Here is a 13837-nt window from a genome sequence, read left to right on the forward strand (position 1 = left end):
GATTTCAGGAAAAACTTCCTAACTGTTAGAGCCATATGACAATGGAACCAATTACCTAGAGAGGTAGTGGGGTCTCCGACACTGGAGGCATTCAAGTGGCAGCTGGATAGCCATCCGTCGGGAATGCTTTGATTTGGATTCCTGCACTGAGCAGGGGGTTGGACTTGATGGGCTTATAGGCCACTTCCAACTCTACTATTCTATGATTTTATGAAATGTCAGCCATCAGAGCTCTTCTAATGTGATTTAATGCAATAGGGCCTAAATGAAAAAGTTCCACCTGCAGAAATTCCCAATTGTGACAGCAGATGGCAGCAGAGACTACATTATCTGCCTGTATTGAATCTTTATGCTGTTGCTGCTGGTTTTGACCAGTATATTTCAGATACAGTATCTGAACAGCTCTGTAGAAGTTCAGACTGCTGCCTGTTAAATCCAGTGAACTCCTCTTCTTCCTCTGAATCTGAACAGAGAAGGACCAATGGATTTGGAGCCCCTTCATCCTCGGAGAGTATCTCATCATTTGTTGCCACCCACTACTGGCTTTGCTCTCCCATGTAAGCTGCTCTTTTGTGATCTACTGAAGGAAAAACTACGTTATTTTTTTCCTTAGATTTGGAGGCGTTTTCCCTCCCTAATTGCTCTACTACCACAGCACTTGCAGGGCTTGTCCGGCTTTTATGTATATTACTGGCCACTTTCTCTGCTACCACAAGAGTTAACAGGCCACCCACTGTGTGAAAGGCTGTTTTCTGTTGCTCAAAATGGTGGTCGCCACCATACGTACTATCACGGCTTGTGTTTTTAACTGTCATTTTCTCCACTGAGAGGGTTGCAGATGCTACCGTGCCAACCGCTCCTGCTACTTTCTGCACTGTTTTTAATTTTTTTTAGAGTGCTCTGGTCTACCTTTAGTTTGATTCTTAGGCATTTGCCGCTCGCAGGAACAGTTTAAAAAAAACAAACAAACCTTGGGAATCCGCTGCTCAGTAACCAGTTGAATCAACCCAAAGAATTTGCTATATGAAAACAGAATTAATTTGAATACCTTAGCTAATTGTCAAATTAATTAATGTAGGGAATTAAGTACTCAGGGCAATTAATTTAGCAATGTAATAAATTGATTAATGGACACAATGGACGCTTAACAATCACTCAGACACACACAAATTCATTAAACATTTCTGTAAAAAACACTCAACCGCAAACCACTCAAAATGGCATTCAGACACAAGAGTACAAAACAGTGAAGAAAGATGTAGTGATTTTAAATAAGGATACAAGTCTGCCAGACTGAAGAGCAAGGGGAATACAGTACTGCTCAAGTGAGGCAGGAAAACGAACTAACACTCTGTAGGTGGGGATGAAATGAGAGTCTTTTGGAGTGTTAACTCTTTCCTGCCTCAAGCAACAGGAGAGGAAGACAATAGCCACTTGGGGGTGTCCTAGAGAAAAACACTGTTTCAAAGTGATAAAAATGTTCCCTTTCATCTCAATTTTTTACTATTTTTAGTTCAAGCTAATTGTATAGAGAGGAAAAATTAAGCTTTGCTTAGTGTTATTTTTCAACCATGGTTTTCAACTGATCCGTAGGTCGATTCTAGACGCCAGAAGAGCAAATTGATCTGCAGAATTATTTAAATAAAAATGTTCAGTTTTAGGACAGCTAAGATTACTATACAAGTATTCAGTAAAGAACCTCAGTAGCCAAAAGTTTTACTCCTGGAAATGAGCTATGAGACAAGATTAATTTATGCTAAATGCCAATGGAGCCACGTTTTCCACTCTGCCCCTAGCAAAGAGAATTGCTTCAGGGGCATCTTGAATGGGGCTAGTCAACATGGTGCCCTCCAGATATTGCTGGTCTGTAAGTTGCTTCAGTCCCAAACAGCATAACTAATGGCCAGAGATGATGGGAGTTGTTCTCCAGCAACATCTGGAGACTACTACATTGGCTACTTCAGCCCTAGAAGGTTCTGCAGTGTCCCTCTATCGTGTGGCAAAGATCACCAACCTAAGGCACAACCTTAGGCACAAAGATCACCAACCTTTGTTTTCTAGTGCGACCATGTCTCTAAACTGAGGTGCTCAAAGTGGTGAACTTACAACTTCCCCATCTGGGACAATTATAAATTATACCCAACCCCCACTGAAATTTGAACCCATTTAGAAACTGGTTTCCCTCACTCAGTGCCACTCTGCAAGCCCTCCCTGCTACCAGACTATACCTTCCCCAAGCTTACCCTTGCAACGAGGGAGAATGTTGAAGAGCCCTCAAAGTAGCAGAAGACATCCAGTTTGAAGGCATTGATACTGGGAACCATGTGAACTACAGTAGGCTGTAGTTTCCAATGCTTCCGAGTATCAGAGTTCTCAAGACAAAAGCCACTGCTGTTTTCAAGGCCATTCTCCACCATCATATGTGGAGTTCCTCACAACTAGACTTTCGTAAAGTTGCCACCCCTCACTCACAAGTGTTAAATATGGGAAGTGGGAGTTTGATGGTGGGAAGTCATCACAGACCTAACCTGTAACAGGCCTGAACATGGCCCATTAAGATTTCCCCAAGGCTCAATTCATATTTGTCAGTTTTTACCAAACTTATTCCTTACAGAGGTTTCCTACTTCTCTAACACAAGGCATACTGTACATTACTGCATATTACTTATGCTAACACTCACAGCATACTATTGGATGAGGTGCAGATTGTGAAGAGTCCTGCATGTTATAATACTTGACATTTAGATCTCTTCCAAAATATGTTAGTTTTGTTTAACAATAATGTGATACAGGCAAAGTAATATGTGCAGACTATATATATGGCAAAGAGATTCAATGAGCTTTTTTGGACAGTCCAAACGAACAGAAAAAGTTACCTCACCCAAACCAAAGGAAAGAACTAAACAAACAGTAAACAAAGAGACTTTAATCTTGCTTAGCTGCTTTCCACCTTAGATCCTTAGCTATGATGACATATGTGCGCAAGATATTAATAAAAAGCAACCACCATATCATAATTATTTTCAGAGTAGCTATAAATATGAAAGGTTAATTATGCATTTTTAGAATAAATGCAGCATTCACATTTTAGCATTCCAAGTAGAAAGAAAATAGTTCTGTGTATCTCACTGGTTTGTGTGTGCCCCAAAGCAAGAGTTCCTTTTTCATCTCTTCTTATTCTCGGAATGCATAATTACCACAATTATTTTTACAACCAGATACAGGTACTGGAGGCACAAGCTACAAAAGCTGCTGGAAAGTTCATCACACACTCATCTCATCTTTCCTCCGCCACACTTGCAGAAGATTAAATATAAATCTTACTAAAATTGAATGCCCTACAGATTTCAGATAAAATACATCCTAATTCATAGCCTGATTAGTAAGAATAACTACCAAAAACTCACCTCACCAATTTGTAAGTGAACTTCTTTTACTGTATTTGAAAAGCACTCTACAATCTCTTTCATGTGGAAGAGATGCATTTCTTCAATATCTTGAAATTTCTGCAATACAAATAAGCATTTAGTGCTTATTTAGAGGAAAACAGCTTATGTGAAAACGTGATTTCTAGTACTGAATATACTGTACCATCCACCCAACCCCGTAAGTTTTCAAGTTTGGGAAAACATTAATGCTGTATTAAGGCTAGTCTTAGTCTTAACTCTTCCTTCAGCTGCCTGATACTGCAAAGACTCCACCACTGACATGACATTGCCACCCTGGGCTTCCACTGAGAGGAAGGGCAGGATATAAATCAAATAATAAATAAATAAATGACCAAGTAAAGCCCTATGATTGCCACCTCCCAGTCACTTTGGCCCATACCATCTGAGAGAAGGGACGTCCTGGCTATCAGAGTGCCCATCCTTCCCCCTTAAAGAGACTGCTGCCACCATATAAGGGGAATTTGACTATAAGGCTGCCCCTTATAAATCAACCCAATAATGATAAAAACTTTCTTTGGTGTCTCTGAAGCCAGTGCAGTTTCGCGGCTCCTGGATGTGGGGGAATTAAAATAGAGACCACAGCAGGTTTTTGAAACAAATCTCAAGTTTACTAGAAAAGTAAAATATGGAATTTAAGAGAAATATATACAATGCAAAAGGAATAGAAAACCAGTTTATTCCCTTTGGAGCAAAAAACACAAGCAAAACAGTGTTAAACACAATCTTCTATTCCAGTGTTTCCCAAACTTTTTTTATTTTTTTGTTGCTGGACTACAACTCCCATCAGCCCCAGCCAGCATGGCCAATGGTCAGGAATTATGGGAACTGTAGTCCAGCAACAAAAAAATAAAAAGAGTTTGGGAAACACTGCTCTATGCCAATGCCTATTACATAACCTGCAGTAGAACATTTACAACAGTTGTAGCCCTTACTGTTTTGTTCTTACTACACTGAGATCCATCTTTGAACTAACCCACCTCCACACTACCCACCTCTAGATGATCTGTTTACCTATCCCCTGCCAATCCCAGGTTCCACCAAGCATTATTTAGTCAGCAGGAAATATTACTGCTCAAGTTACTAGCAACAGGAAGGTGTAGTGCCTTTAATTTTCCTGTCTCAGACAAGAGACATACCATCTCTCAGGTAGGTAATGGAGTTTGACTGCCTTTTCATTTGTGCCCCCAGGCCAGGTCTTTTAAGCAGCCAGACCAGGTCGTTTGAGCTTAACCTTATAACCCACAAATGAACAGAAAAGATAGATATGCATCCCCATATAATACACAGCATCCATATAAAAAATAGTCCACAGTAACAGTCCAGGACAGAAAAGTCCAATTCCTTCACAAGCCCTATCAACAATAACTGAAAATGCATTTATACACAGTACAGCTCCTTTACATTAGCTTTTATGAGGAAGTCAATGTGTTCAACTTGATTTTATTAACTAAGCACTAAAATCCATACATTTCAACCACATGTGACATTTCAGCAAATTAACTGCATTATTGCAATAAAGTTAAGGCCTTGATGTGGTGACTGATCAGAAGCAGGGCTGTGGAGTCGGTACGCCAGACCTTCGACTCTGACTCCTCTATTTTTCTACTGTCCAACTCCGACTCCTTCATAAATGGCAAATGTATATTAACTAGTAATAACAAATTTACTGTAGTAAAATGGTAGGACAAGGCATTTCATCACCACCACGTGAATCCAAAGCTTGGAAAAGTTACTTTTTTGAACTACAACTCCCATCAGCCCCAGGGATTGGGCTCGTTGGAGTTGTAGTTCAAAAAAGTAACTTTTCCAAGCTCTGGATTCACATGGTGGTGATGAAATGCCTTGTGCTACCATTTTACTACAATAAATTTGTTATTACTAGTTAATATACATTTGCCATTTATGAAGGAGTCAGAGTCGGTACATTTCTACTGACTCCGACTCCACCCAAAATTGCTCCCGACTCCAACTCCATAGCCCTGATCAGAAGTCCTTTTTCCCTATACAACCATGTTTGAAACAGATCAATTAAATGTGGGATTTAAGAGTTCATTCTTAAAAACTCTGAAAAAATATGAGACTAAAAGAAGTCAGAATGCAAGTGCAAGATTTATTCTTCATTGAACAAAGCTGTCATTTCTGCTTTAACTGAGCAATAACCAAGTATGGATATTCTATATTCAAAGTTTTGGACTTAAGTTTATCAAGACATCAATACTTTTTATTTGTTTACATTTTTGTCTCCACCCTTATGATGACTACTCAAATGGACCAAATTCTATTGACATTCAGTTCAATCCTATTAATGGCAATATACATTTTAAAATACCTTAAAACTGATACGTCAAATCTAATCATCATCATCATAGTTGTCATTAATTACCTGCTCTTCACCTAAAGGTCTCAGGGTGTGACAACAATTTTATCATACAGCATTAACAATTAAAACCAACCTAAAATCACAAAATAGGGTGGGTCCTAAAAATATATGTCTCAGGTTTCAAAGGCCAGGGTAAGGAGATATGTCTTGAGCATTCGCCAAAAACTATACAGTTAAGTTGTCAGATGCACCTAGGTGGGATGGGAGTTCCACAACTTAGAGGCCACCACAGAGAATGCCCTCTCCTGGGTCACCATACCTTGAGCTTCTGAGGGTGACTGAACTACCAAAAGGGCCCCCTCTGCTGATCTCAATACCCAAGACTGTCTGTAGGGAAGGAGGCAGTCTTTCAGATATTTGGGACCTAAGTCATTTAGGGCTTTAAATACAAACGTGGGCACCTTGAATTGGGCCCAGAAACAAACTGGTAACCAATGCACCTGTTTTAAAACAGGTGCTATATGAGATCTAAAGGGAGCCTCCAGCCAATAATTTGGCTGCTGCATTTTGGAGCAATTGAAGTTTCTGAGTTGTCTTCAAGGTCAGCCCTACATAGAATTCACGGCAGTAATACCATCTGGAAGTTACCAGAGCATGGAGTACTGTGGCCAAGTCATCTCTGTTCAAAAGACGCAGAAGCTGGCGAACCATCCGGAGCTAGAAAAAGGCACTCCTAGCCACTGAGGCCATCTGAGCCTCCAGTGACAATGTTGGATCTGGAGTACCCCCAAGCTGCAGAACTGTTCCTTCAAGGAGAGTGGAAGAACAGGCCATCTCTCTACCTCCCTGATATGAGAGCTCTGGACACATAGCACCTCTGTCTTTTCAGGATTTAGCCTCAATTTATTGGTCCACACCCAGTCCATCACCACCTCCAAGCACTGGTCCAGCAACAGCTGCCTCTCCTGATTCAAACAGAACAGAATTGTCATCTGTATATTGATGACACCTCACTCCAAATCTCCTGATAGCAGCTCCCAGCAGCTTCATATGCATGTTAAATAGCATGGGGGACAAGATGAAACCCTGCAGACCAGCATTGGACAACTCCCATAGTGCCAAACAGTAGCCTCCCACAACCAATTTTATAAGTAGCACTGGAAGGATGAGAGGAACCACAGAAGCACAGTGCCCCCAACCCCCATCTCTCTGAGACACTCCAAAAGGATACCGTGATCAACAGTATCAAAAGCTGCCAAGATATAAAGGAGAATGAGCAGGGTCACACTCTCCCTATCTCTCTACTAACAGATGTCATCAACCAGGGTGTAAAGCAAAGAGATACGTATTAAGAATCTTCCATCAAGTATGCAGTGGGAGCAAAAGCGTCTGTTCTAGTACAAAACAAAGGACTAACATAAAATAAACATAACTATAATAAAGAATTGGCTCTTGTTCACTTTGCACATAAACCATTCTTTGCCAAATTATTCTTATAATGCATCACAGATAATTCTAATCTGAAACCAGTATCTGCAGATTAGAATTATATATGCATACATTACAAGAATAATTTGTTATTTAGATCTCTTTGTTCCAGAATTTGTCAGAGTGAAGCAAGTGAATGGTATTTTTAACTCCTGATGGAGAGTTCTGCAAACTCATTGAGCTTAACAAGGAGCCCATTGCCAAAAACATTGGAGCATTTCTTCTTTTTGTTTCCTTATCTTGGTACTTCCCCCCCTTTTTTTTTCATTGTTCCATACATTGGCCACTGTGAGAACAGGATGCTGGACTAGGTGGGCCATTGGAATGTACCAGAAAACTCTTCTTATTCTGTTATGCTGTTAATACCAAAGCTAAAATGGCAATATTCAAATAGCATAACAAATTCCACAAGTAATTTGATCAGGGTAAAAGAAGGAAAGAAGTAAATTAGTGTGTAAGAAGAAGTTAACCAGGAGAAGTTTAACATTAAGGCCTCTTTTGTGCTTAAGACTCATCCACAAGTATTTTCTCACACAGAAGTTCAAATTCTGAACACAGAACTTGTAGTCATCTGTGCAAATTAAGACCATTTAATTTGCAAAGTGCATTCTTCTTCCAGACTCCTTGGAAAATTGTAACAGAAAAGAGCAGAGACACTGTGCAAACTATAGTGTTTGCATTTCACAGATGTTGAAAATAAGGCTCACCTGTGCAGTTTCAGTCATTTTTTGTTCAAAATCAGATTTTGCTGCAGCATACTTTTCTACATATAGTTTGTATGTATCTGTAGCTTTCTTAGATTTTACTGCTGCCTAAAAAAAATCACAGCAGTAAGGCATGAGAGGGCAAACATTTAACAATCAATTCAGCCAACTTTATCTTTTATGTTTTGCTCCATCACAGTAAATACCAGCTCCAACCACATGAGGGCTCATGCAAACAACATATCACATGAAATTACGTTGTTAGATCACCTTGCAATGCCAAAACAGTTATCAGTAATTTTTAACACATTTTAAAATAAATGTTAAGATTAACTATGGGAAAAAATATAAAGTAAGATCGCTATTCTATTATCTTCTCTCTACTAATCTGTAGAGCACTTTCAAGGCATACTTTAATGATATTATAAGCAAGTGGGAAAAGTTACAGTATTAATCCTCGCTAATCCTACTACACATATTTTATTTTTCATTCAGATAAGTTCATCATCTCAGTTACATTATATGTATGTTCATAGTTAAGAAAAATTCCAATTAGCCCTGAGGTTGAACTTAGACAAGTTGGCCAGTATTCAATGCTAATCCTACTCAGAGTAGACATGGCCAACTTAGGTTCATTAATTTCAGTGCGTCCTAAGTTGAATACAACCCCTTTCTGCCCTTCACAGAGCAACTTCAACTGTTGTATTGTGGGATACACAAAAAACTGACTTGAACAGAGAAGTCAAATACAAGCTAAACTGAAATGTCACTACACTTTCAACAACATGAAAGAAATCTTGCTTGTTTGTTACATCAGAGTCCACTGCATATTAATCACCTTAAGATATTCCATCAGTCATCTGAATGGAGGATAATTTTTTTTTCAGTAGTCGGAGACTTATTATATGGCCCAACAGAAGATCTTTTGGGGAAAATTTATTTTCACTACAATAAATTCAGCAGAGGTTATATATGGTTGAAGAACTCTGAGCAGAGCATATTAAAAGGGGTCAAAGAAGACTAGAATGGTAGTTGTTGCCAGCACCTGTCTGTCAGAGTGAAAGATGCAGTTGTCTGCCTATTTTTGCAGGTTTACTGCAGTTGAGAAGCCCAAGGATCAGGCTCTTCAGGGATCCACGGTAGTTTGGATCGCACTGATCTAATGCCTCCAGTGCCTAACACTGTAACACTCCCCAAACACCCCATTTCCTCAGGGCTTTCTGCTAGCTACCATTAGTGGGAGACCTACTGGTGATAGCTTCTTGCACACTCAGGCAGAGCTCAGGCCTTTACTGCAGCAGAGCCCTCCTCCCCGGGCTCCTCACTACTGGCAAAAGAGGAAAGTACGCTGCATCCTATGCTCTCCCAGTTATTTACATGAGGGAGTTAGGATTGCAGCCTCAATGAAGTTCAAGATGTTGTACCTATGCATATACAAGCTAATTCAATAAGTAAACAGGACCTTACTTTATACCATAACATTAAATACTGTATGTATTATGCAGAAGACATACTTTGATTATCTTTACTTTTTATACTGAAAAATTAAAAAAATAAAAACAGCAATGCTATACGGAAGTTTTAAATCTGTGCAATTAGACTATAAAGGCAGCTAAGCCTTTCAAACATTACCTTGTCTATTTCTCTCTGTGTTGCACCTTCCTTTTTTAAACGCTCCTGTTCCACACACTTTGAATTGTAGTTTTCTTTTGCTTTTTGAAGGGCCTGGGTAATACTCTGAATGTTTTGCATTGCTTCCAAAGTTCCTGAAACTTCTTCTTTAGTCTGTTAAATATGACATGCATGTCAAACACTACCAAATTAGTATTTTCATCTGAAGTTATTAAAATGCATTGAAAGGAATATACACAACCTTTTTATGAGCTTTTATTTGTTCATCTCCATACTTCTGCACTTCTTTTATTAGTTCTTGCAACTTCCGAACAAGCTCTAAGTGACAGCTTGCTAATTTTTCTGATGATGACTTAAAAACATCCCAAACTGGTGCAAATGTCCTACAAATAAGGGAAAAGGTGCTGAAATAGCTAGGAAGCAAAACATATTAACCACAGCTTTCCATTAAATAAAACTCCTAAGGATATTTTATATAGTTTTCCTTTTGTTTACTTTTATACTGTTATTATGTAGACCCAACAAAAATATTTTCCCCACACAGAAAGGATCTCTAAGTCCTTCATAAGCTATACATCATGTTCCAAGGTTTGACAGATGGTGCCAAAGCTTCTTACTGCTATTCAATGCCAAGTGTATATTCAGGACTCACTAACGTTTTTTTAAACTAGAAGCAAAAAAGTGTAATTAATAGATGTTCAAAATTCTCTTAATACAACAAAAACATTTTAGAAATGTACTTCAATTCATCTATTTCTTATAGATGTGAGTGCTCTCACTGAATAGCAAAGCTGGAAGTTTTCAATAAGTGTCCCAGTTCATAGGCTTACTAGCATAACTGAGACAATCAGTGCCTCAATCCAAAGTGCACTACAAGAGGCCAGTCTTTTCTCTGGTGGAAATGATGAACATGCTGTCACACTTCTACAGAGAATTCTAGGACTGGAAGCCCTAAATCTCATCCCTGGCAAAAGATGATACGCCACCAGGGCTTTGGGTGCTCCCGCTGACACTTCCACTGCTGCAGTTAAGTTGCTGGAGCTGGAGGCAGCCAGAAGAGAATGCCAGGAGCATCAGAAGTGGGCACCCTGTGAGTAATTTTTGAGTTTTTAAACAAATGCCTGGAAGAAGAACTCATTAGGGTTTGAGATTTTCTAAACATTCAAATGGAGCACTTAACAAAGCATTACCCCTTTGCAGGGTTGAATGCCGAATCTCCATCAGGGATTCTGGAACTGATGGTGTCACATATGGGTCAAACACTGAGGTGCTTCTGCATCCCTAAGGGTGAACTATTAAGGGCTGCCCCTATTTGATTCAGCAGAGGAAGTAGGTTTGCATCCACAGATTTACTTCTATTGAAATTAATGTGGCAGTCATCTGCATAATAGCTAGCATTTATATGATGTATTTTTAACACTCAAAGCATTTTATACTTTATAATTTTTGCTGTTGCCTTGAAAGATAGGACAGATTTTTATCCTTCCTGTATTCAACATGTAGCACAAGGCACTGACTACCTAAGTTCCACCAAACACAGAGTATACCATGCTTCAGCAAATCCATGCAAAATACAAACAAAAAATGTTTGTATTGTTTTCTTTAAATGCACAGGCTTTTATTTTTATTTTTCTTCAGAATTCAGAAAAATGTAGGATAGAGAAAGAGGGGGAGAAGAGCAGGGCAAAAAGCCATAAACACACAGAGTTCAGTTTTAAATGTTGCATACATTCATGCATGTACTGGATAATTATGTAATCTAAAGAAATACTGATATTATATTTTAAAAGGCAGAAAAGTTGCTCCATCTGCTTTCAGGTCTTCCGAGAAACAGCACAAAGATGTTGTTTTTAGGCACCATAGCTTACCCAAGCTGTGAGTAATTGCTTGCTGATTTGGCTAGCTTTGTCATTGATCTTGAATATGCCTCTTCTATTGTAGCCCTGTTAACAAAAGCAATCAAAAAACAAAATACAGTTCTTAGAAAACGTGAAGAAATGCACTGCTTATTAACAACCCACTATTTAAGTAAATCAGTCTAATACTAAATGTTAGAACTCAACAGCCCCAAGACTTATTTGTCTTCAAAAATGAATAGGTCTGTTAAGATGTGTTTTTTGTAATACACTAGCACTGTGGCAATAGTGCCATAAAAAAACCCTGTACTGGTGATGTGTAAGCAAATCAAGCTTTGCCCCAGAGCTTGGGAATTAGAAGCGTCTTCAAGCACAATAATGGCAAAAAATGTCACAAAACAGTAGTCACAAAAAATGACTGTTTTTTTAATGATCTGCTTTGAATAATTATCAGCATTTAATTTTATTGTTTGACTTGAATTTAACTAATTTGTTATGAATTTTTGTATTGATTTTACTATCTCTATGAACTCTTTTGGAAGTATTTATATACTGAAAGGTGATGGTAGCTATAAATATGTTTAATAATAATAATAAAACAGCAACAACACCAGGTTCAAGAATACAACAGAGTGTGAACCTAGTCTTTTAGAGGGAGTGCTATCCCCATCCAATACAGGTTAACTGGCTTCAGCATTCCCAACAAACCAGGATCAAACTGCAATTTGATATCCCAGGATGTAGGGAACCCTCAAAGTCTGGTTCACACATTACAGAACATTGGTTTAATAAGCCAGGAGGTATTATATTAAAGTGCCCAAGAACACATGACCAGTTCCTCATTGAACAAATCATTGTCAAACCCAAAGATGAGAAATACATAAAAAATATCCTTCATTAAATAGGACACAGAATTAATTCAGATTTCCTTATTATATCCTGATTTTTGTAAGTACATATTAAGGGGTTCCCACATAATATCAGGCTCACTCCATATAAAAAACCTATTCAAGCACTTGAATTCCAAATAGTGGCCTGGTTCACACATAATGCTAAACCTGGGCCATCAAGCTCTTTGAACCAGCAAGCACATTTCAAGTTTTGAGAGAGTGCTGTAGGTGCCAAAATCTCTTTTCAAAGTTTTCACATTTTGCATTTTCCATTTGCAGAGGGAATTCTTTAACACGCACACATACTTATTGTGTAGTAGTATTTGCAGAAAGTAACTTCTAGGGAGTACCTAATCTCAGACAAACCCACCACAGGAAAGATGCATCCTGGTTGCTAAGAAAAATGGAAGAACAAGCTATGGAGATTCCAAGGACTAGAAGCAGGAAAAGTGCACTAAAGAGGAGCAGCAGGAAACAGAAGCTCTTTGGGATCCCTGGGATCCCTACTGCATGGTGTCCAAACAACTCACTTATCACAGTTCTGACTTCACTCACTGGCTAAACACAGCAACAGGCAGGAGCAGCCAGGATGGAACATCTCATAGAAACTATTTTGAAGGGTACCTGCACATTTTGCTTCATAACTTCCTTTCTAGGAGGGCTAAAGATTTACTGTTTTTTTAAAGAAAGCTCAAGAGTCTGGATCCCCTACCTGGGGGCACCAAAGAAGGTCTTTGTGGGTGCCATGGCACTTGCAGGCACTGGGTTAGTGGCCCATGGACTACTGCAATGCACTCTATGTAGGGGTTCCCATAAAACAGCTCCAGAAGCTGCAGCTGGTGGAGAATGCTGCTGCCAGGTTTTTCAGGGGAGCCCCTGGATGCACTCATATTACACTTATGTTAAGCGCAACTGCATTGGCTACCACTCAGCTACTAGTCAATTTCAAGGTCTTATTATTAACATGTAAAGCCCTGAACAACTTGAGACCAGTTTACCTGAAGAATTGCCTGCCCTTGTACAGGCCTGTAGAATCATTTAAATCACCTGGGGAAATTATTTGTAGCACTATAACCTAACAGAATATCATAGGGTGATGACCAAAAAATGTCCCTATATTTTGGAATGCCCTTCCCTCTGTCATACATTAAGCATCATCATTTATTTGATTTTGATGTCCTATAAAGCTTTATCTTTTTATAAAGGCTTTCCCTGATCTACAAGAATGGACATTGAGAATCAGACGTATATGGATGATACCCCAGAAACGTGTTATGATTGGGCACTAAAAAAATACCACCTTTTATAGCAATCTATACATATCCAGGTTTACCACCTGTGCACAGTGATCCTATGGATACAATTTGTCAGCTCACCTTTTCTATATAGATCAGCCAAATTACTAACTTCTGGTGACAACTTTGAGTGTTACACAATCACTGACCACTCACGAAGACCCCTTGAGGGTCAAAACATATTTGGCCTTTAGCATCTATTT

The 13837-nt window shown here is 39.0% G+C and overlaps 1 protein-coding gene across 3 annotated transcripts in view; it reads right to left on the bottom strand.

Annotated features, from left to right (window-relative positions):
- Positions 1-13837, bottom strand: part of FCHO2 (FCH and mu domain containing endocytic adaptor 2) — a 166184-nt gene that overhangs the window by 117380 nt on the left and 34967 nt on the right. For all 3 annotated transcript variants that reach the window (XM_061621139.1, XM_061621129.1, XM_061621125.1), the window contains 5 exons: positions 11462-11536; positions 9835-9976; positions 9594-9746; positions 7965-8069; positions 3408-3506 (listed from right to left, as the gene is read on the bottom strand). In XM_061621139.1, coding sequence (XP_061477123.1) covers positions 3408-3506; positions 7965-8069; positions 9594-9746; positions 9835-9976; positions 11462-11536 — 574 coding nt within the window. The remainder of the gene's footprint in view (positions 1-3407; positions 3507-7964; positions 8070-9593; positions 9747-9834; positions 9977-11461; positions 11537-13837) is intronic.

Source organism: Rhineura floridana, chromosome 1 (genome assembly GCF_030035675.1).
Source record: "Rhineura floridana isolate rRhiFlo1 chromosome 1, rRhiFlo1.hap2, whole genome shotgun sequence".
In the NCBI taxonomy this organism is placed as follows: Eukaryota; Metazoa; Chordata; class Lepidosauria; order Squamata; family Rhineuridae; genus Rhineura; species Rhineura floridana.